Raw genomic sequence first — 25,000 nt, forward strand, 5'->3', positions numbered from 1 at the left:
TCTTACTTGTCCTAACCTTGGCCACATTACCCACAATGCAACTTGACCAGTTTGATTAGAGATTTGTTTGTGTTATGCTAGTAGCAGCTCATGTAGCCTTCAGCAGAGATGAGGAGCCGAGTACAGAGGTCTGTTAAGCTCGCCTCTTTCTAACTTCACAACCACAGATTTTTTTATTTTCAAACTTGTAGTTTTCAACACCAACTGACACAGGTGACATAACTTGAGACAATTTATCAGACTTTGTGCAGCTCCCTCAGGAGCCACAAAAGGCTTGATTTCATATATGCAGTGGTATACAAGGCCTGTAAACGGACACTTGATGTTTAAAATCTGTGGCGAAGGCTGCAGGAAGTTTTGGGCCAGCAAGCATTTCCTCACCTTCAGATGAAGAATGCAAGACTTAACCATCATGCCTTTGTTTTTAAATAACTCTTCCATTTTTAGCATGGAAAGTGTTGTGCCAGCCACTTTTGGGGGTCTAAACTTCCTCCAAATGTGTTTGAGGGCAGTGCCTGTGTTTAGTTTATTCATAGATTGCTTGCTTTAAATGGTTGGACTTTCGACATTCTGTTAATGCCAATTTATCCCTCAATTCTGCTGTCTACTTTAAAATATGCTCAGAAACAACAGACCAAACCAACCAAAATGTGATTTACTTTAAGTAAGTATTAATGGATCTTGCGTGAATCATCTATGGAAACTGTTGGATGTTATCACCGCAATTGGCGGCTTGACACGGTGGTGAGTTTTTAAGCGTTAAACATGCATGGATGCATAGCATGTGCACACACACAGACACACCTAAACCTCTCACAGCTGTTAAATGTTATCACACACACACACACACACACACACACACACACACACACACACACACACACACACACACACACACACACACACACACACACACACACGTTTTGATAAATCCATCATGGCCTCTGTGTCCTATTCTACCAGCTGCTCACTGCACTGCTACTACGTCTGTCTTGTTGCTAGGATACATACACACTCGGGGAGCAGCTCACCCCTTGTCATACACATTCTGTTTGTGCCCATACGCTGCCAAGGTGTCACTAAGTGTACACGCACACATGCACCTGAACACACACACACACACACACACACACACACACACACACACACACACACACACACACACACACCACTTCATGGGGCCGTGTATACATCCCTCAAAATCAAGAGATGAATTTTTCCACTGATGCCTCCTCTATCACAGTTGTTTTTGTTCCACCGGAGGAGCATTCTTCACATGTACGTGTAAAATGTAATTTATAATACCAGTGCCCAAATGAGCTTATTAGCATTTTAATTGATTAGAAAATGTGCACAATGATGGGCTTCTCTCCTTCTTGCCTGCTGTTAACTCCCTGGACAAGAGGGGGCAGGGTGGAGAGCACATTAGTGCACAAGTACCATGAGGGGGCGCTATCTGTCTATCTACCTCATTGTTGTGACAATGTAGCATCACTTCCTCTTTATCAGTGAGTATACCTCGCCAGTAGCTCACACCTCTCTTCTCTTTCTTTACTTCTCTGCTTGGCTCTCGCTCTGTTGTCTTTTTATCTCTTGCCTCTCTGCTCATCCCCCACTTCATCTTTTCCTCCCTGCCTCCCTCTTGGTTCCTTTCCTACCTTTTCTTTTCATCCTTACCTGCTTCTCTCTTTACCTCCTATCTCAATTCTCTTCTACCTCCTTCTCAATACACTACCTGCCTCTCTTCTAGTCCCTTACATCGCTGCCAATTCGTCGCCTTCCCTTCCCCTCCTCTCTCAATTTCGCCATCCCGTCTCGCCTTCCCGCAGCAACAGCAGATGAGATTCCCCTTTACAGAGCCTCCCTTCCCTGTCTCCCTTCATCTCTTCCTCCCTCCCTCTCTGGCTCTCTCCCTCCCTCGCTCCATGCATTCATCACTCTTGCCCCTCAGGGCTTTGTTCTGCCTTAATCAGGAGCTTAAATGTTGCATTCTCACCCAGACAATGCCTGCCATTCAGTCTGGGCCTGTGTAAATAGGTGTGCCCTGTAAGTGCGCCAACGGGCATGACATGCCAGCCTCGCTGCGGTAGTGGTGATCAGCCATAGCCCCCAGCTACAGGAGGCACTGTTCCACTTGCACTCACAAACAAACATACACACAAACTAGGAGCAGCAGGAGGTGGAAGAGCAGAAACTTACCGAAGGCTGCTTTTGAAGTGCTGCCATACAAAGGCATGGATGGCCAAAGCAACACTCACAAATAGGCATATGCACATGGGCACAAATACTCCTCTTCAAATGGAGTGCAGGGAGAGGGATTCTTTTCATAGTCAGCCATTTGCCTCCTGTCGTTATTTGGCCATTTTCCTTTTCACTTCTGGTTTGTGGTCTGTATCTTATCTATATTTCTTAGTCGGAAACAGCCCTGTGTTGTGCTTGGTGGTAACATAGCAGAATAGTGACTAGAGAGTTATGTGCGTAGTGGCTTCAGGAGACCAGCAGCCTGTATCTTGGCCACCTGGCATTCTCTTTCGAGGAGGCACTGTAGGCCTCTCCCCAGCTGGATGATGCTTGCTGTCAGACTGGTGTGTCAAATCCAGGCAAGCCAGCTTCCTCCCAACACCTGACCATCTGTCTGCATTCACGATGGCACTCTACCTGCAGAGAGAAAGAGATAAATAGGGAGAGGTTGACAAACATACTGTATGTTAGAAGGCGAGAAGCCTGCATACACACACAAAGAAACGTTGGAAAGTAAATTGTATGTGAATTTTATGAACAAACCGAAGCTTGGTAGTGCACATCCACCTCGCCTTCAATTGAAAGAGAGACAGAGGGAGAGCCAGAGGGAGAGAGAAGATAAAATAGAAAAGGGGATGGACAGACATACAAACAGGCAGTAGGCAGACAGCAAGTGAAACAGAAAAAAAAAAAAATGTGAGCCCACACTCGCCCATGCTATCTATCCTGCTCAGATGGCCATTTGGGCTTGTTAATCTATCGCCTGGTAACAGAGACAGCCTATCAACAACAGCCACGCCCCTCTGCACATGCTCATAGAGAGGGACTCATTTGGATCTTTGAAGGGAAAACGCGCACACCACACCAAAGTGCACACACACGTCCACGCACACACAAATCCTGGCCTGTCATTGCTCTCCATTGTTTGGCTGCAGTTGCTTTCTCTTGGTGTGACTGCCAGCAGATGGCTAGCACTGAGCTGTCAGAGTCAGCCTGGGGCCCACACACAGGCACACACACACACACACACACACACACACACACACACACACACACACACACACACACACACACACACACACACACACACACAGGGAGAGAAACACTCACTCATACAAAGAGTGTCTTACTGCACACAGAACATATGCACAGTGTCCACTGAATGGCTCTAGTATTGGCTCTATATCGCTTGTCAAGGTCTGCTTATACTTCAGTTTAAACGGTATGTGTGTCACACTCTTTTATTCTTTTGCTGTTTTCTCACACGCACACACACACACACACACACACACACACACACACACACACACACACACAGACATGCACACAGGCTCTTGATAGACTGTGGAGCCGCTCAGCTACAGGTGCTCCTCATGACCCTTTCACTGTAATGACTGTGTAATCTCATAAAAGGGCCGCCTTACTGCATTAGCATGTGTAAAGGCCATTGTGTTTGTCTGTGTGTGTGTGTGTGTGTGTGTGTGTGTGCCTGTGCATAAGTGACTGTTTTGAATCTTGCTTCTGCTTCCATCCTTTGCATCTTTGTGTGTGCAAGTGTTTCTGTGCATGTGTGTGTGTGTGTTTCACAGTGATTCAATGTGTGTAGAAGCAGGTGTCGGGCCTAATGGAGTGTGTCGGCACAGTGTAAAAGCAGCTGCTGTGACCCGGGGTCGTCCAGGGTTGCCCAGAGGTGAAAGGTCAGGGTCGGGGTGAGGAGTCGGCTGTAGCTACAAGACATTCCTCCACTCACTAATCATAGCTCTGATGAATGCCTGCAAAGTGGCAGCTGGTAGACAGGAGGCGGTGTGTGTGGCGGTGTCAGAGGAAGAGAGAAGAGTAAACGGGAGGGGAGGGGAAGAAAAGGGGAGGAGGGTGCGGGGGAGATCTATACATTGCAACTGATCTCACACGCACATTCACTCAAACAAGCAGGGCAAGTATTGACTGCACAGGGCTGTGATCCTGAAGGAGTTGTACATCAGAGAAGACAAGCACAACAACACAGTCTTTTGTCAATGTCTGAAAGTCCACACATATGCACAAAACCTCAACGCACGCCCAAAGGCGCACATGCACGCATCGTCATCCTCTCTCTCTCTCTCTCTCTCTCTCTCTCTCTTTCTCTCTCTCTCTCATTCACTCTCACACACACACACACACACACACACACACACACACACACACACTCACATTTTGTTACACGTTTGTTGTGTCTGCAGAAAGCTGGGACTAATGACAGGCTTTGTGTTGTGTGTGCTCACTCAGCTGCCCCCTGGACACACTTTACCCACCCAGCAGAAAACAGCCCTTTGTGCTTCTCTCTCTCTCTCTCTCTCTCTCTCTCTCTCTCTCTCTCTCTCTCTCTCTCTCTCTCTCTCTCTCTCTCTCTCTTCTTTTCTATCTATCTATCTCTCTCTCTCTATCTTGTTCTCGCTGTCTCCCCACTTTCTTCTCCCTCTGGAGAATAGAGTTGTTTTGCTGTGCTCGGCTGTATATATTACCTACTGTATATATTTTCCTGGGGCCTGACAACAGATATATGAGTGCAGCAGTGTTTTTGGCTGACACCAGCCTTTCACATTTACCATTAAATGGAGCAATAAAGCCTTTACATAAAAGAATGACATTTTGATACAAATATGGTTAATATTGAAGATGTTCATATTTACACTGGCCCTTTTGATATAATGTGCTAAATCATTGCAGATAAAATGGTACCACAGTGAGTTTTACTATGACTGTATACTTCAGCTTGGCAGAAAACTATGAGAGGAAAGAATATTATATTAATAGTAACAATACAATTATGTTGATTGTTTCTCTGTGTCTCAGGATTGCCCCTTAAAAACTAAAATAAAACATTTCTTAAATTATCTTTTTTATTGTTGTTTGGTGATAATTCTCTTCTTATTTAATTAAGTAGTCTGCGTTGTATGTTTGGTCACAGCCAGGAAATTTCTTTTTTCTTTATCTCAGTGGGCCGTTTTTTGGTTAAAGAATAAAGAAAAAGTCTTTGTCATTCGTCCCAAACTAGTCTCTCATACTTCCAAAAACAGTTTGCCACAACTAAATAAAAGGAACAGTGGCCTATTCTATTTCCTCTATGCCACAACTCATATTTGTGTTAGAGGCCGAGGCAAATCTGTTTACTTCTGCACATCAAGGTATACGTTAATTTATGTTAAATAAGGTATTTATCTATAGCTGGAAACAAAGAGTGTCAGCTAACTTACACTTACACTTACATGCCACTGGTTTCTTCTTCCATCCCTCCCTTTGATTTTGTAAAACTGCAACGAGCAGCCTCTCTGTCTCCGTCCATCTGTTTATCTGCCCTTCCACTTATCCCTCCTCCTGATTTGTATCCCTCCATATCTCCTTTGCCTCGTATCTAAATGCCATCGAAGAGAGCCGAGTGCAGCAGAGATTTCTGTTCATAATGTCACAGTGTTCCCCAGAGGAGTGTTTCATATTGACCCGTATCTGTCTACATACCAGCTTTTCTTGCTACATGAATACATGCTCAAGCAATAAGCAGTACACACGACACGCACACTGTTATTTTCAGGAACAGACTGGAAGCATGTAAAGGATAACAAACATAGATGATGTTGTAGCTTCACTTTTTTTATTTATTAAAGGAAATGCTAAATAACTTGATTCATTAATTTTCTCTACCCGCTTAATCCTTTGTATGGTCATGGCCTGAAGGCAATTACACATTGCCAGATTGACCAGCATGGCTTATCACTACTAGTGCCTAATAATAGTTGTATTATCTGCTATTAATAATTTGTGCAAGTCTGCTTTTTATGGCTACAAACCTTCTTCACTCACACATTAACACGAAAGTACTTGGTACTGAAGTGCTTCAGGTGTATCCTCAAATCCTAGAGGAACTGAAAGACAAGCCCTGTGTGTGTGCGTGTGTGTACATGTAGTTAGTGCTGCGGTCAAACGGTCAAATTGTTTTTGCTCTGACAGCCAGGCTCAGCAGGAAGAAGCCAATCGATAGCACTTACCCTCTTCCTGTTAGAGTTCCCAACAGACTTGGGAGAAAGACGCAGCCCTGCAGTCGTCACAAGCTATGTCTGTGTGTATGTGTGTGTGTGTCTTTGCGTATACGTGTGACTACCTGTCTGCACACACTTATTGTGTATAAAGCATTGTCTGAGGCTGGGTAGGATTAAGTGCATTTATGTATTTGGAACGCTAGCCCAAGGACACACTGTAGTGCCATGAAGGAGCATTTCTCTTGATTTATTGACATCCATATAGCTTCTCCTCACCCTGCACCAAACTGCAGGTTTAACCTATCTAAGTCTCAATAAAAAAAACTCTCAAATGTCTCAAATAGTAGATAATTTGACTTCTGAAGATAAACTAAAAAGGAAAACAACGCCCTACATGGATCAATAAAGTATCACATAGTTATTGAGGCATTTGTACCCATGCATCCTGTTCCCGGGGACAAACTAACCCAGGAAGTGACCAAATGTTTACTGGGCTACATCAAATTCTGTCTTTCCCTTTCTTTGAGCTCCACTCTCTATCAGGATGCACATGTTTTACAACCATAACATCACTGCCGTTGAATGACAGGAAGATAGTGAGCACTGAGGTCAGATCAGCACCCACTCTGGCTGATACACTGACCTACAGTATCCTGTACTGCGGGGGAGTATGCTTTTGCTTGTGTGTGCGTTGTGGTTAGACTGAAAATGTACTGCTGATTCAGTCCTAATCTTATTAGCAATTGTAATGTTTGCTCTATGGTCATGTCCAGCATCAGTTCTAGTGTTGCAGTTAAAAGACATATTTTATTTGGCTATCCATAGTCAACTGTGCAAGTGGTTTATTTTGGGTGAAAGCAAGTTAAGCAATATACTACATGATGAATTTTGATGATATTGTACATTTTGTAGCTGTGGGGTTACTATTCCAGCTGTATATCTATATGTTTTTGCATTTTTTACATGTTCAGTAAACTTTTAAAAGTCCTTAAGAGTATCGGTTTATATTGAAAAGGGAACTGGCTAAAGATGGCTGAAAGGATAGTTGGTGCATGTGTGCACCTCTACATGCATGTTCTATTTGTGTCTATTGTGTTGTTGGGTCTATCCATCGGCCCTCAGATCAGACTTTGATCAGCATTGATTCTGTGAGGCTTCCTGTCCTTCTGCCCTTGACTGACCCAAGCCTGACCTGTGTTTGGGCCCTGGGCCTCCTCATGGCTACTGTATGGGCTTGCGTGTGTGTATCTGTGTTTGTGTGTGCATGTGTGGCCAGCACAGGGTGGTGGGGTGTAATTTGAGCCCCAGGCTAGGACAGGACTGTTGCAGAGTCCATCCGGGCAGAAAAAAACAAGACATGGGAGCCGCAGGGTGGGCAGAGACAGAGAGGGCAGGACAGCCGAAAGAGTAAGAAGAGGGAAGGTTGGCGAGAGAGAGAGAGAGTAATGGACAAAGAGTAGTGAGGCTCTTTTTAACTCGGCCTCCCTGAAAGAGAGATGTCAGTCTGTGTCAGTTCGCTCCACTAACCAGCCTGTAGCAGGAGAAATGGATCTCTCTCTCCTTCTCTCACACGTTCTTCCTATCTCTCCCTCCCTCCTTCCCTCCCACACCATTTCTATCTACTTTCCTCTCTCATATCTTTTGGTGATAGCTTTTCTGCCTCAGTTGAGAGAAGCGGAAACACTCCACAGCTCAGGGGAAAACAGCAAGACTAAGTAAAAGACCAAGCAGTGAACCAGTTATCTCTAAAAGGCAGGCAGTGTATAGTGCAGGTCTTCTCCTGATCACTCTTCGGGTGAATGAGAACAGGCTGCTCCAAATGCTGTAGAGTAAGGCCCTGAAGGCAGGGCACACTGCCGGCTCTGCTGCAGCGTTTCCCTCAGTGTTTTGAGGAGGGCAGCACACAACTCTTCAAACACAGAAGGGATCAAATCTTCAAATCCCCTGGAAATGTCAACCACGTTTGAAGAAATGTCAGTAGAGCTGAGAACACACGCAAACACACATCGGCCCGAGCGTGCGCACACACAGGCACTCGCACTCAACACCATGGTAAGAAAGGCAAAACGTGATATAGGGCAGTCACGTCCTGTGGGAGAAATCAGCTTCATCTTCATCATTTTGCCAAATCTCATTGTATGCCTCTGGAGGTGTTTTTTCCCCCAATAATGTTAAAGCTATAATCTGTGGCATTTTCACATGAATGAACATGTCATGACATTATGTAACAAAAGGTATTCAACTGGTAATGCCAGTGCAGTGACATGCACTATCCAACAGCTGGACATGCATGGCACCAGAGGAAACTGAGGAATAGTTACATGATTTATTGCATGAAGGTCTTTCAAAAGTCTTATTCTATTCTTCAGCTCGTTGAAATTATAATTTCCTGTAGTAAACAATTATTCAATTCCTTTCTCTCTCCATAGTTCCCGTAACACAGATTATATGCAACACTGTGTGATAACATAGTTAATTTAACTTAAAAACTCATATGTAGATCCTTAGTCGTCTCAGGTGATCTCATCTGCAGCCACTGACATCATCCTGTGTTCCTATTGATCTATCCTCACCCCCGCTGACTAACTTATCGACATCCTCAAGTGTATTTCCTGTCTAGACTGTCAGCAGTGTTTATGGATGGCCCTGGCCCCTGGTGACACACGCGCACACACACGTGTGGACACCTCCTCAGTTTATCGATGTATCCTTTCTCTTCTGACTCCGTCCTCCTCCTTAATGAATCTGGTAGGTGTTGAACTGCAGATGTTGTGCAGGGCTCAAGTATCGACGGACAATGACGTGATGAAAGAGCTTGTCCCTGGAGAGGCCTGGGTTAGGTCACAATGATTGTGTGTGTGCATGTGAGAGCGATAGAAAGCGACAAAGGGAGTTATTGTGAGAGGGTGTATGTGTGTCTGGGTGATGTGCATGTGTATCGCCCCATCACTCCTCGAGTGTCACTACTAGGAAGTGATATTGAGTCCAGAGTAGGCTGCTTGTGTGCAAGACCGTGTCAGCACTGCTTCGAGAGGTTGATAGGTGAGACGTGGGTTGAGACAGGCAGATGACTAGAGAGGTTGCAACTGTGTTGATTGACAAGCCTCTCTCTTTCTCTCGAACACACTTGTACACGCACACAAGCACTCACACTTTTCCCTGCGCAAGCCTGTAGGGCTCTCCGGACTCTCTGTTTATCTGCAGCTGCACATCAAGATCTGCACTTAGCTGCTAATATCTTGGGATCCTTTGGGGGCAGACAATCCTCACTGCTGTGTGATTTCTGCTGGCGGGCTCTCACTGTGTCCTGCAACATCATCCATTACTTCAACTTCCTCCTTACCGATTAGAGGAGATAAGGCTGATCTGTGGAATTAACCTCAATTAGTACTACCTCTCGAGATCCTTCTCGTTTCACCTCATGACTCCTGCGCTGCATCTTACATGTTCCTGGTCTGTTCCTGCTCTATTCAAAGGGCACATATGAAGTGTGAATATAAACTCAGACACAGTTTAAATTTATATAGTAATATTTATTTTGGTTGTATTCAGTCCCACTTTGGCATTGACAAACTTTACATGTATGGCCATCATCAGGTAAACATGTTAATTTGTCCAATACTTTGGCTATAACCAAATACCTGCAAAAATGACTATGAGCTCCAGCTGTACTTTGTGTTTAATGCTAATTAGCAAATGTCAGCATGATAATATTAGCTGCGCTAATGATGGAAAAGGCAAACATTACTAGCTAAACGTCACTAACATTGTCACAGTGTTGACATTTAGCTCAAAGCATTGCTGTGTCTATGTACAGCTTTTTTAAACTTCTAGTCTTGTTAAGCTCATAACTATTGTGTCCACAGTAACAATGTTATGTAGCATGACATACTATAAGTAATCATGCCTCTCCCTAATTATATGGGCATAGATGAGTCATTTGGGAGCAATGATGGCAACAGCTACATGCATACCATCAAATGTTGCCATCCCAGCTTGTTCTTTAAGGTATGTTGAGTCTTACTTTCCACCATCTAATTGTGGACAAGAGAAGCAACAATATCTCAGTGATTAGGTTAGAAAGGCTCATTGCCCTGACCTAAAAGAGCATTTCAGACACTTTCCTCTCTTTATCCTTTCTTTCACAGTTAAATGTTCCGTGTGGGGAATTCATAAACAAGCCCCTCATGTGTGCACTTTAACTCAAACAAAGAGAGAAAGATTTAGAAAAAAGACGGCACAAGACCGACGAGAGCAGAGGTTAGGAAACCTGAGGCATGTTTGTTGTGTATATTTTATAGAGTAGAGGTAATCCCCAGGCTCAGACATGACTATTTACCTCCATTTTTTTATTTTTTTGCTTACACCTGGGGTGGGATACAGACTGGGGAGGCACACCCAACACGTCTCATGAGGAGAATAAGATAAGTAGAGAAACTCGACAAAGCAAAGAAGTGAATATCCCCAGTCTCTGGTAACACATACACAAATACACAGAGAATCCCAATACTTCAGTGGCATAGCCATTAATGAGAGTGCGTGGGAGAGGTGGATCGTTAACTTGAACAAAAGGTGAATTTATTGTTAAGTGAGGTGTGTTTAAATGTTTTTTTAACTGTGGCTGTCTGGGCTTAAAGAGAGTGCAGGTGGGCAGTTCGGAGAGAGGCAGTTGATACAAACGTGAAATGAAAAAAAAAAACACTGACCAGGAAGTGGATTATGGGCCAACAGCTGAAACACGTTTTTGTGTCATAGCTTCTATTGTGGTTTTACCCACTCAGTCCATGACTGTAGGAGGAAGCACTGATGCACCTTGATGCTCACACACCTGCGTGTGTGTGTGTGTGTGTGTGTGTGTGTGTGTGTGTGTGTGTGTGTGTGTGTGTGTGTGTGTGTGTGTGTGACTGCACGCACACACTGTGTATGCACAAACACACACTCAAAAAAAGCAAGAAAAAAAAGCACTAACTACTTCCCCCCTGGCTCCTCATGACAAGTCATTAGGAATGTGTCTGTGTGTTTTATTTTTAGCAGTGTGTGTTTAGGAGGGGTTGCGGAGTCTCGTCAGTCTTCAGGGCCCTCCTCCGCTCTGTCGCTCCGTGTCTCTGTCTCCAGCTGAGAGCTATGTATATTTCATCAGCCCAGGGTGCCTTTTTGTCTTAAGATGCACTGCACCTCCCCTGCCTGTCTCTCTGCTGCTCTTCAATGGAGGGAGCCATCACAGACTCTTCTAAACTCTCCCGCAGTTCTCTCTCTCTCTCTCCACACTGACAGCCACCCTCTGCTTCTCCCTCTGCTTTTCATGGTCAGCTTGTCTCTCTCCTGAAGGCTCATCCCTCTTTCCTCTTTCAGCTGTGGAGAGGAGCAGAGTAGAGCACATCCAAACAGACTTGGGCTGTCAGGAAAACTCTTTCTCTTTCTCTGTCTCTCTCTGTCTTTGATTCTGTCCCTCCGTCTGTCTGTTGTACGGCTCTGTCACTTCAGGGAAGGGACACTTCTTCACCCAGCGCTGCATCCCCTTTAGTTGTTGTCTTTTTATAGCAGAAATCTGAGTGCTGTGACAGCAGCTAAAAATGGTTGCACCAATGACGGGCTACATCAGCAGTTAATTGCTATATTTGCACCATCAGTGTTTTTTTCTGTTTGGGTCTCAGTAATTCTGTTGCACACTAATAATGGTGGAATATTTTTGTTCTGTATAACATTGTCAGGGCACCCCTTAGAATCTGTAACTAGACTAGTGGACTTACATTAAAGTCACTCATTGATTCAATTTTAAACCACGAGCTCCAACTCTCTCTTAAATAAGGATGTTGTACTATCAAAAGTATCCCTTTATCTCTTGTATGTTAATTATGTCTTTATATCTTTCAGGCATGTACTGTGATTGAGAGTGCGGCTGAAGCCAGTAAGGAGGTGGACTCGGGGCCTTCGCAGCCTGCAGGTGACCACACTCCTTCTCACCCGGTGACCTTAGAGCCAGAGAAAGCTGACCGAGCTGACCACCCACTTTCCAGTGAGTATAGCTCTCCCTCATGCCAGATCACTGTCTACAATGTTTTTATGTTTTATAAGCTTTATCTTGTATGAGCCATTTTTTACGCTACTCTCCTCTGTCTTCATCTTTCTTTTACCTCTTTTTTTAGTGCTGTCTCCTAAAGTAATGCATTCTGGTTCACTGGAAATCCTGTTCATAGGATGTGATTGTGGAGACGATAACATTTCACTTCACACCAATGTAATCTTTGATAGATGTTTGTACAGACCGCTGCAATTAAATATCATCCGTGGCCATTCTCCAATCACTAGCAGTATTATCTGACATATTTGTTATATTTGTTTACATTTCTTAATCTCATCACTCTGTGAGGCCAGAACTGTGAGAGAGACGCTCACTCAGAACATGCAGTAGTAAATGTGTTGGTTGATCCTTCATCATTCAGCTACGAAGAACAAGCCATTTCCTCTGAATATACATCTCTTCACTTAACGGGCATCTTATCTCTGCTTCCTATTTCCTGTGTGAGGTGTCCTTTTGACCCTGTTGTGTGGCAACACAGGAAGCAGTGAGACCCCTGCAGTAAATGAGATAAGGTCTGAGGCAGCTCGGTCATCAAAGAGTTAAAAAATAAATCTCATGAGTTCTTCTATTCAGACTTGTGATGTCATGTCTCCTAAACATTTCATCCTCTTGTAACTCTTCAACCACACTCCTCCACCACCATTCTATTTTATCTATGTATATCTACGATAGCAATCCTTTGTTTTCCATCTTTTGTCATTGCAACTGTCAACCTATACATGCTGCTGTGTGAAACCAGATGGAGATAACGATTTCCCTGCAGTTTGTTTTGCAAATGTGCAGGTGATCTGGTCCCTTCACCTCCTTTCAGTGCATTGTTGTTTAACTGAAGCTGCTTTTAATTGTCACCAATGCAAATCCAACCTGCCCACAAAACGTACACACAAAGACTCTGAAACCCTACATTTGTTCACACACAAGTGCACATGCTCACACAGCATGCCGCACTCTTTTTTTCTTCTGTTGCTAATCTAAGGTTCCACTTCAGGAACCAATGATCAGGTAGTTTCTTCCCTCGACCAGGCAATGGATTATAGGCATTATGGTCATTTCACTTTCATCAGTAGAGTGTTCGTCCAGATAGATGAATGAGCAATTTGTTTGGCATGCTGGTGACGGACGGGATGATGGTGATCAAATGAGACTGAGAGATGAGTTGGAAGATGGCATGATGAAGCAGGGTCAGACACAAAAAATAAGTGACATGCAAGTGTGTATGTGTGTGAGTATGCCCCAAGGGAGGCCATCGCTACAGTGGGTTTTGGAGCTCAATGCGTTTATGTAAAAAGTGCTGCTGTCTCCTCTTATCAGTGCAGCTGGACTGCCTTTCGACTGTGTATCTATTACCATTCTTTCTCTCTTTTTTTTTACACTTTACACTTATAAACACAGGAGTTATGGAAATCTCATTTTCTTAACAACTCTACCCTCACCTTTCACTTTCTCTCCTTCTGCTCTATCTTTCTCTCTTGCTCGCCACATCCCTGCTCACGCCAGTCTCTCTCCTTTCTCTAAGGCTATTTCTGTTTAGCCATGAGGGCCCCTCTGTCGTTTACAGAAACTCATCTCAAGCTCTCTCTCCAACTGAACCGACACGCACACATACAGGCACACCAGCTCAACCACAACTCCCAAAGGCACCTGGTTAAGCAGTCATGACAAAACAGGGCCGCCGCACACCCACAGACACACATACACGCAGAAGACTGAACGTTCCTCCCAGTGGTCCAGTGTGGGTTGAGAGCGAGTTTTCATGAGTTATTTAAGTGCTCTCCATCATGCGTGGTGCGCTGCGGCTCACGCTGACATGACACGGCCCATTTCCTCCGTTCAGGCTAGAAACCTGACACAAGACACGCTTGCGGTGTTCACACAGAATAGATAGAGGTGCACAATCCATCATGATCATAACACAGTTGGGTTTAAATCATTAAATGGGCCCCCAATACAACAAAGTTAATCTGAAGGGAGAGACTTACGATTTTAGACAATTGATGTCCACTGCAGTCTGGGTTTTAATCTGGTTCTAATCTCTGGTGTTGAAGAATTTCAGTATGTAAAATAAGGATATTTCCATATATACGGAGACAAGATCTCCCATTTCTCATTTCAAATGTCCCAACATGTTATGGCCCGTCAAGGCCCTATCAGACAGGAAACAGACTGGAGTGGGGAGGATGTGACATCTGGGCTGACCACAATGTGCTTCAGGTCTGTGGACATGTGAACACATTGATGAACAGTTTATATACATCAGCAGTCACTCAGGCTCAAAACACCATACAATTAATACATCACTAATAGTGGTAAAGGATCAAGGTGAACCTCCCTGCTATACTGTCTGCTTAGACATCTAATATAGGGAAAGGGCCACAGGACTAATATAAAGAGTAAACTATATGGTAAGCGAATTTGTACCATTATGCTTCTATTTGTCTGCATTGTTAAAGCAGCTACCACTCTTACCGCTTATGTGAAATTAGCCTTTTCCAACATTTATTTAAACGTTTCCTTCTACTGCTTTATCACAGCCTTCTCTCCTCAATCTTGTCATGCTGAGCAAATGCCTTTAGCGATATGTATGTTTATGTTTTTATGTACTTAATGTGTGTCTCTTAGAATTACGCATGCTGATGATGTGATTGTCATGCGATAGACTGTGAGTGTGTTTTGATTGCAACAGCACAGCTGGACTTGGCAGACTTGGCAGTCTAGTGCGCTTGGCTGCTGGCCAGTTCAATACAATTACAATTAGCCCCTGTGGGAGCATGGAGCATCACTGAAGATGGGGTGTGGGTGCTGGTTGTGGCACAAAGAGGGGGTGGTTCACAGTATCTGGCAACCCGCCTTTGCTTGAAAGAAGGATCAATATCTGAGCTGTTGCTTCAGCTGTTGTGGTTAACATTTCACATTAAGAGTCTTGCATGGAGAACACAGCAGTGAGGTTCAATCCATAAACAGACATGTTACAATTGCACATACACACACACACACACACACACACACACACACACACACACACACACACACACACACACACACACACCTACACACACACATTAAAGGAGGAAAAGTCTTTCCATGAGAAGGTGATTACAGCCGTCCATCCTTGTATCTCTTGTCCAGAGAACGGAGCAGCAGGTGGAGGGATGAGAGTAGCCGCGCACAGAAAGAATGGAGACGAGGGATGACAGGAGCAGTGTGCTTGGGGGTGGGGAAGGAAGGTATGGGGAAGATGGTGAGAGGAGGACAAGGACACTGAATGGAGAGATGACAGGGGATGTGTTTGGAGAGAGAGATCAGAGGGTGACAGAGGAGGCATGGAGAGGAATGCCGCTGCTTGCCCCCCTCCCCCTCCTCCCTCTCTTTTCTTCTTTTCTTTTGTCCCCCTCAGTAGGGATGACAGGAGGGTGGGCTAACTTCGAATGGCAATGACAAGCTTGCCACCGCTCCCATGAAGCACAGCAGATGGAAGTGTGTGTGTGTGTGTGTGTGTGTGTGTGTGTGTGTGTGTGTGTGTGTGTGTGTGTGTGTGTGTGTGTGTGTGTGTGTGTGTGTGTGTGTGTACGTGTACGTGTACGTACGATTAAAATGCCACTGGAGACCAGGGTATACAGAGTCTCTTGGCAGCGCCACGCTTGGCAAAGCGTCACCTCACTGACCTCTTTTTCCAGCCCAGCAGAGTGGGCGTTGAGGTGTATGTGTGTGTTAAGTGAGGGGAGTTGGTCTCAACAAACAAATATTAATTCACAGTATTCCCATTGTCTGTTCCATTATGTCCTTCCTTCAGGGGGCAAGCGAGCTAGATGGCCTGTGTGGTTGTTTGCTCATCCATCTATTTGAGTAATTCAGTAATGTAATGATCACAGGATTTTTGAGAAACAGAGCTCTGTTCAGCAGTGTGGCGCCAGTCCTGGCGGGCATGGGGGAATTAGTCAGGAGACAGTGGGTTTGGCACTGTGCCTTGGTTATTAGCCACTCACAGGGTGGGCACGGGGTTGTGCCCCGACTCAATCCCTCACTGTGTTTGCATGTGTGTGCTTAATGTGTTTGTTTCCGTGCGTGTGTGTTTGTGCGTGTCTGCCATTTGAGTCAGGATTCTCCTCTGGTCACACTAACCTTATTGTGCAATCACTTCTGGCTGATTTGTACCCTTTCCAACACATTCCTCTCTCCGAAAAGGCTGAGAAACAGGCCGTTAACCCCCTCTCCCCCCTCGCTCTCTTTCTCGTCTTCCCTCCGGATGGGTTTGATTTAGTGAGTGTGGTTTTCCATCTAGAGTCTGGGAGCCAGAGAGAGTAGACTTAGGGAGAGACCTATGGATTCACAGCCAGCAGAGCACGTCATTACTTGGCCATAGCTCATCAGCAGATACATCAGCAGGCTGCAGGGCTAATAGATGCGAGCTGTCGACGTTCAGGAAGTAATAAACCTCTCTTCATTTCATCCCCATAATTATTTCCTTCTCACAAGTTGCATGAATTGCACTAAATGATGACAGCATAAAGCTGAGTGTGTTATATTATTCAAGGCTGAATATTTGCCTGCATTATACAGTACGTATAATGAAACTTAAACTTTGTGCGATTCTGACCAAATAATTCCTCTTTTGGGTTTGGGAGAAGTTATTTTTAGGCTTTGGTGAGGCCACCTGATGTGAGGTTAATGCTCAGAGCATAGAGCAGCGAGGTCAGGTTACAGACATGTTTAAGCAGTAGCCCTGAAAAAAATGACCACTTAGTGAGAGACCTACAGACTGACCTTTAGCCTCACAAAGGAAACCGGTGTTCAAGCAGGATTAAGCCTGACTGCCTGCACACTCACAGCTGTTAGTATCTGTCTTTTTTAATTTACAGCCAACAATGTAATACAGCACCACAACAAACCACAGCCTCAAAAGAACTGTAGAGGTGAGCCAATCCATATTTGGGTGAAAGTGTTTTATACAGAGGAACATTTATAAATGAAAACAGTACCATCAGTATTGTTAGCTTAACAAATGAGGATGAATATTTGAAACGCTCCTTAACTTCTGTTTTACCTTGTGCTCGTTTTGTTCTTTTTGTCTTCTCATTCCCCTTTCCTTCTTTTTCCTTTATATCACCTTTTCTCTCCCTCCCAATCTGCAACCCCATGACTACAATCATCCCTTTCTCCCACCCAGCTTGCCCGTCTCCTCCTCCACCCTCTCTCTCTCTCCCTTCTTCCTTTATTCTCGTCGATCCCTCTCTCCTCTCAAACTATCCTCCACTGTCAGATGACTTGGCTTAGGCTAAGTGCTTTTTGCTGTCTCTGCAGGTGGGACTGTAATAAAGCTTGTCAGTGGAAGACATGGGTCACACTGTCACATGCTCTTTGCCTCCCCTCTGTTAACTCCCTCCACTCTCTCCCTTGAACCATCCCCCCATAACTGCCACCTCCACCCCCTCCCCCACCACTCTCCTCCAAGATCCTCTGCTTTTATTTTTCCTCTCTCATTTGTCTGCCTTTTCTTCCCCATTTCGTCTCGCTCTCACCCAAAACTGTGCTCCTTGACTTGTCTCTCATCTCTCTCTCTCTCTCTCTCTCTCTCTCTCTCTCTCTCTCTCTCTCTCTCTCTCTCTCTCTCTCTCTCTCTCTCTCTCTCTATCTGGTTTCCTTGCCAACGGCACTTTCAGGAACATGATGATGAAGAGCAGCAACAGGAGACACCCCTCTCAACATAACAACTGCACACACACACACACACACACACACACACACACACACACACACACACACACCCCATGTAAATGACTCCAGGTGAGGTTGTATTGTTTGCCCAGCTGCTCCTGCTAACCAGCCTCTCCTGTTCCATAGAAAAACCAGCAGGCTGCATGGAAATCAGCTTCCTCTACACAAAACGGTTCCTTGTCTTTTTACGTGTGCTCACAATGGATGTGCTTGTATGTTTGTGTAGATGTTTGTGCTTGTCACTGCACATAACACTCAAAGGGCATCTAAAGGTTGGAGCTTGTACACTATTTGCATGCAGGTTTTTCAGACTCATTTAAACCCATTTCTTATTCCGGTTATGTGTGTGTGTGTGTGTGTGTGTGTGTGTGTGCACAGCTTCTAATTATACACAGTATCTTACTTGTTCTAGCCACAGGATGGCAATACTGAGCCCCTTCTTTAAAGGAATCCTTCTTTACCTCCTACAAGCCACTGCTCATTCACATATTCATGCAAACGCACACATACACATGCACACGTATTCACAGGCATACACACACACACACAGCCCTCTTTAGTCTGAGTTAGCCCAGGCTTGTATAAGGTGACGGAGTGCAGTGAATAATTTAGTCCTGGCCATGTTAATGGCTGACAGCGAACATGGCCTCTCTACTCTGCTTTTGGGCCATTACTAGTACATTCTGTTTCACTTTCACTCTTTCTTTGTCGTTCTTTTGTCTTTTTCTTTTTTTACATTTCCTATTTATGGTATTCTAGTGGCAAAGTCTAGAGGTAACTTTGTTTCTAATCCTGATTGTATTACGAAGAAGGCAAACTGTGTCTTAAATTTGTCTTTAGTAGAAATTTAAAATGGATTACAGAATCAGAATCAGAAACAATTTTATCGCCAATTACGTTACACATAGAAGGAATTTGGCTTGGTGATTTGTGCGTGTAATAAATATAGTGCAATAGTAAAAGACATAATTTTAAAAGAGAAAATATGAACATTTGCAATAACATATGTGAAACAAACAAAGAAATTAAGACTATGTTTAAAACAACTATGTTATTAAAGTGTCAAGTGTAGTAGAGTTGTGCAAAGGTGTGTAACTCTAAGTAATTGTCCTGGGGAGTCCGAGTCAGTGGGGGTCCTGGGCTTTGTTGATGAGCCCAACTGCAGACGGGGATTACAGTAAATAATTAAGGGTTTTTATAAATGTATCATTATTCAACCAACATTTTCGGGTGGTTTAACATCTATGAAATGTTAATAACATTGAGAAATCACTTTCACCTCTTGTCTTTATTGACATTTTCTTTCAAGCACCTTGGCGCACAAAAATTCCTTTTAAAAGTTGCAGTAATGTATATTGACTTATCCTGTCCAATAGCTCTTTTCTAACCTACTAATAGCGTAAACAACCTGACAGAAATATTTCTTAAAATGACCTGTTTTAGCTTCCCTGACCTTGTTATTACTTCTTCTGAGGATCAACCATCATCCAAGGCAAAATAATTATACAGATCTTTTTATTTTGAAAGATGAAATATGAAGATTTTATCTTGTGTGCCAAGGGCATCTTGTGGATGTATTTTCAATAGTAATCAGTTACTTGGTTTTTCATAATGTCTTTAACAATATTAATTAATCGGTCGTGAGAATACATTGACAGGTGGTTAATTATAATCACTGAGCACTGTCAACTGTAAATTCTGTGACATTTTTAGCTCATCTTCATTTCGTATATTTTACTTCCTCTGTAGTTCCCCTTTTCTGTTTTTCACCTCATCTTCTCATTCCCCATCCTTCTGTCCTCATTCTCCACATAAACTGTTGAGCAGATTACAATGTGTGTGTGTGTGTGTGTGTGTGTGTGTGTGTGTGTGTGTGCCTGTCTAGGCCCAGTCAAGCACTATTAATGTTATGATTGCCCCACTGGGCTTCAGCTTTCTGTGTGTGTGACGTGGGTGAAGAATAATATGACCCTTACACTAATGCAATCACATACACTAAACAAATTATAGCTCCCTCCCTCTCTGTCTCTCTCCCTTAACTTCTCTCGATCTCAATTCAACCATGACGATGTTACATGTGGTGTACGTGGTTTTCAGCTTGTACAGCCTATGTGTGTTTTCATAAGCCCTGCCTCACTCCGTCTTTCTCTCTGATACGATCAGTATGACTGTGTTTGGGGCAGTAGGAGCCATGGAGCCTGGCTAGCAGGCTGCAGCAGCGCTGAGGTCTGGCCAGGCTCAGGCAGGCTTGGGAGGGATTGAGAGTGACGTGTCCGGGGTGAGACACCCCATAGTTGGGACTCCCCACCAGCTTCTCTGGCTCCAGGCTGGCTGATAGAGTCCAGCAGGGCATGGAGAGGAGGTGCTCCATCTATCTCCTGGCCCCCTCGCTCCTCTCCTCTCTTGAGCATCTGTCTGTCAAATCAAAGTGCTCATCCTCTCCATCTTTTTTTTTTTTTTTTTTTCCTCTGCCATTCTCACCAATTCCTATTAGCCACATTTCATCCATTTGTTTCTTTCATTTTCTCAGCCCCACCCCTTCCTCTCTCCTGCTGCTTTTTTTTCTGTCTCTCCACTGCATATCCCACATATACTTTTCCTCCTCCATCTCTCTATCTCACACTCACACAAACACATCCAGAACCCTTGAAGTGGGGTCATGATTGAGGCGTGCCGTTAATTAGCTGACAATGGTTGTTGTAGCAAAGCGATGGTAGGGTGTAATTAATTAGGTTGCATGTGCACAGTGGGAGAAAAAGAGGGAGAGGAGAGATGGAGTGAGAGAGAAATACCGGCTATCAGTCCTCCTTTTATCCTCTGAGCTCAGATGAGTTCCCCTAATGAGAAAAAATGAGATGCTCCCAACCAGGGAAGAAAGCATTTTGTCCTTTACATGTTCTCTCAGCCTCTCCTCTGCTTGTCGTTCTGTCACTGCCTTGTTCTCTTTTCATCTGCCTATCACATCCGTGCTATTGCTAGTGGGGTGCCAGTGAGTTGGAGTCACCAGCCATAGATCTTCCACAGTAGAATGAACACAGCCTCTGGGACACGTCCAGACCTACTCATACAGTGCTGACAGCTATACCAGAGATGGCATTTAGCAGAACAGTGCTTGCATTTCTGTGCATTTGTTGGAGTTTATGGATGTTTACAGATGTCCTGTTGTAAAGGCTGCTGCTCCATTGTATGTGTGCAAGTACTGGTGGTTGTGTTTATGAGGAAAATAAGGGAGAAATAGAGTGGAAGAGAGAGAAAGACGATAGGTGGAGAGTGGGAGGGAGGCAAGAGGCGCACAAACACTCAGAGCTCCATTGATCCTCTCCTCAGTTCAACACTGACTCCTTGACCTCATTCAGAAGCACCTCTTTGTGTGTGTGTGTGTGTGTGTGTGTGTGTGTGTGTGTGTGTGTGTGTGTGTGTACGTCTGTACAGCTGCATGTGTGTATGTGTCAAAGGCCTAACCATGGTGCGATATATTTGTTTACAAGAATCTCAACCTGTGTCAACCTGTACCCTTTAGCGGCCTCATGAATATTTAGATGCATGCAGCGCCCTGCCCTCACACCACACTCTTCTTGCATAACATTTAATTCTCTTGGAGGCACTCTAATGCATTCAGCACAGCCCCCCACCTCCAACATATACATTGGCACACACACACACACACACACACACACACACACACACACACACACACACACACACACTCCTCCCTTCTTAGTGTAAACTGATAGTTTAATGGCTGCCTGGCCTGTCCTGTCCTGTGTGACTGAAACTGTCCTAGGTGGCAGGTTTATGGACAGTTTGTCAATGTCAGCGGAGATGGACAGCTATTTACAGCCCAGTTTTAAACACGTCGGACACTGGCAGTTAGCATAAATCCCCTAGTAGGATGAGCCAGTGGATAACACACATTGTCAACCACATAAATCATCAAATACACACATTCTGTATACAGCAGGTGATCATTCGGTCAACCGCTCAGTCCTTTTTAACCTTCGTAATACTGCGGACATACCTTACACGCAAACATCACACACATGCCGTAGATCTGTATCTTAGTTATTTACGGCTCCCTGCCATCACATTAACATCCAGCACTCGCTTTTCCTCCCGTCCCCTTCAACTATCATTTAGCTTTACGAGGTGTCCTAAAAGAAGCCTTAGGTGTGCTCCCCTCTCTCCTACCCTTTAAGTTGGAGATATTGATATCCTCCATAAGTCAGACGTGCCTCTCACTGTTATCGAGGAGAAATTGATGACAAAAGGGTGTGACAGGAGGGGAATGGAGCTGGCAGAGACTCATAGCAGTTTGCCTGTGTGTGGAGTCTGTGTTTGTGAGGCCTGAAGTGTGTGCTGCATACCAACAGACCTATTAAGAGAAAGAGAGGAGTTGGTTTGGCGAGGCAGCAGGTTAAGTGAAGGAGAGGGCCGCTAATTGAGAAAGAGCTGAGACAGAGAGACAGCGATCTGGACAGATAGGGAGGAGGAGGGAGGCAGATCGGTTTCTTTCTTTATGAGCTTTTGCTCTGCGTATGATACTGTTGCTATAAACAAGAGGTCAGCGGAAGAGTGGCTGTTTATAAGGTCCATCTCTCAGAGTGCGCATATCACAAAGCCTATGAAATCCTCATCAGCCTGCTGTGGTTTGTGTGTCTTCTCTGTGTGTATTTGTGTGGTTGTGTTATCTGTCAGAACCATTAGCAACCATCTGTCTCACAATCTCAACAGAAAAAAACAGCAAAGTTCTCTTTGTGTTGAGTATCATATGAGTTAGCTTGTAGTTTCCTTGCACGTCTATGAATGTTGTGTGTATGTTGCAGCAGAAGGTGCAGTGTGATCTGTATCTGCTGGTGAGACGTAACAACAACATACTGTTCTTACTATCACAGAAACACACCTGGTTATCGTTCACCATAGACCTTATGCTTGCATCGCTACATGTTTTTGTGCAAACTGCATTTGCATACAGTAGGTGTAGCTACTAGAGGAGATTAGAGTAATCTCACATGAAGAGATACTAAGTCACCTTCACCATGTGGTTGGTCCAAGGTTGAGTCGTACTAACTTGCTCAGCACACAGAATTTTGTTCATCTTCAGATGTGGCTAAATGGTGTGATTAGTAAACTTGTTTACTGTGTGTTTTTTTTTTGTATACTTGTCTGCCTGTGAGTGTGTATGTGTTTTTGTGTGCTCCGACTGCTGTTTTTTCAATTCCACTGGGGATAAAGAAAAGGTTTGTTTGATTAATTAATTCTGTTAGACATGAATGTAAATGATCAAAGGAGCAGATTTGCATTTTGTGTTTAATTATTCATGAGCTGCGATTGCTCATGAATTAGGACACCTGTGAGGGCTTTCTCCTCTCAAGCTCAGACACTTGCTCATGCACATTTGCAGACACACTAGCACATCCTGGGATGTGACCTGGTGTGTTTAACCAGACCTGCCCATCACCCCCATCTGCGTGCACTACTGTGCACAGGGATGCAGGTCAATGCAGGTTCATGTTGGTATTATTAGGTTATGCTGCCGCTCTGGCTTGGGTTCAAACGTTCTGATTAGGTTACCATGTAGTGCTAAGGCTCAGACTGTCACCCTGACTGTATGATTCATCTCCATGGAGACAAGAGAAAAGCTCTGATCTAATTAGCCTTACTGCTGCCATCTCAGACTTGAGGAGAGGGACGAGTGGCATGCATAAGGCGAGCGGAGTAAGTGAGGAAGAGGCAAAGGGCGGCACGTAGAGGTTGTAAAAAGAAGGATAACAGTAGAAGAGGAAGAAAAATCAAGTGAAAAGATAGGGGCATGAGCTGATCTTAACAATAGAGAGCTAGATAAAAGCAGGTATTATTTGTCTTCTTTCTTCGTCCCCTTCCTCATCTCTCCCCTCATCATCAGCAGCATCCAACTGCTGCACAAATGGGCCCTTGTTGCCATGGATATGAGCAATGGTTCTCCCGTTCTGCTCGATGGGGCTCAGTGATAAATGGCGGGATGTGGAGGAAGTTAATAATTCATCCCGGGGAGGGAGCGACCATTCTGGGGAGCGTTACCTAGCATAATGGGTTAAGTGCAGCGATTGCTGCGTGCCGAGCAATAGACTCACAGGAGGTGATATATATAAAAAATGAATAAAGGCTGAGTGGAGCCTGCTGGGATGGAATTGTCAAGGGAATGTGTTGGTGTATGCGTGTGTGAGGGGCGTAGGGTTGGTTGTTGTGTTTTGAGAAGAAGGCTTTGTCATTTCTAGAAGTTATAAGATTGTCAGGCAAAGAACAGCAGAGACTTAATAGTGCTTTCCTCCAGGCTTTCGGTAAAGATCTCCTCCCACTCCACTTTTAAACAATGAAAAACAGCTCAATATGCTTTGGGCTTTGAAGTGTGACAGCAGCAGTGACAGATGAAGCTGCTGCAGAACAGAGGTGCAGGCTTTAGCTGTGTACACTGTGCTGTCATTATCAGTGACTAATTGACACTTATGTGCACATAAAGAGAAATACATACATTCATGTAGACCTTTTCTGTTCCTCATTATCCAACTTTACGTGTTTATTTGAATATAACATTTGTCATTTTCCACTCTAGAAGAGCCTATGATACATTGTATGCTTTGTGCTCCATTGATTATGTGAGTGAGAGAAAGAGAGTGAGAAAGGGCACATCGGGTAGGCCCACACCTCCTAGAGCATTAACACAGCACCTGCTTCACGTCTTCTTCTTAGCAATTTATGAGGTGCTACACTCTTAGCGCTGCCTCCCTTCCCGTCCCTTCGTCTTACACTCCCCTCCTTCCCATCCCTCCCTCTTGCCTTGCTAACTCTCAGATCTTGCAGTTTAAAGCTGATGGTGTGTGCCTGGGTTTATGCAGGGGTCACCGTATTGTGTTAATCCCAGAGAACATATCAGATCAGCTTGATTTCATTATTGTCCTGATGCCCCATATGCAGG

The 25,000-nt window shown here is 44.4% G+C and overlaps 1 protein-coding gene across 2 annotated transcripts in view; it reads left to right on the plus strand.

Moving 5' to 3' along the window:
* The window catches only part of gse1b (Gse1 coiled-coil protein b), a 158,416-nt gene that overhangs the window by 33,985 nt on the left and 99,431 nt on the right, over positions 1-25,000 (plus strand). For both annotated transcript variants that reach the window (XM_068731219.1, XM_068731217.1), the window contains exon 2: positions 12,129-12,270. In XM_068731219.1, coding sequence (XP_068587320.1) covers positions 12,129-12,270 — 142 coding nt within the window. The remainder of the gene's footprint in view (positions 1-12,128; positions 12,271-25,000) is intronic.

Source organism: Cebidichthys violaceus, unplaced genomic scaffold (genome assembly GCF_023349555.1).
Source record: "Cebidichthys violaceus isolate CVI_PGR_0920_01 unplaced genomic scaffold, fCebVio1.0.p SCAF_5, whole genome shotgun sequence".
In the NCBI taxonomy this organism is placed as follows: domain Eukaryota; kingdom Metazoa; phylum Chordata; class Actinopteri; order Perciformes; family Stichaeidae; genus Cebidichthys; species Cebidichthys violaceus.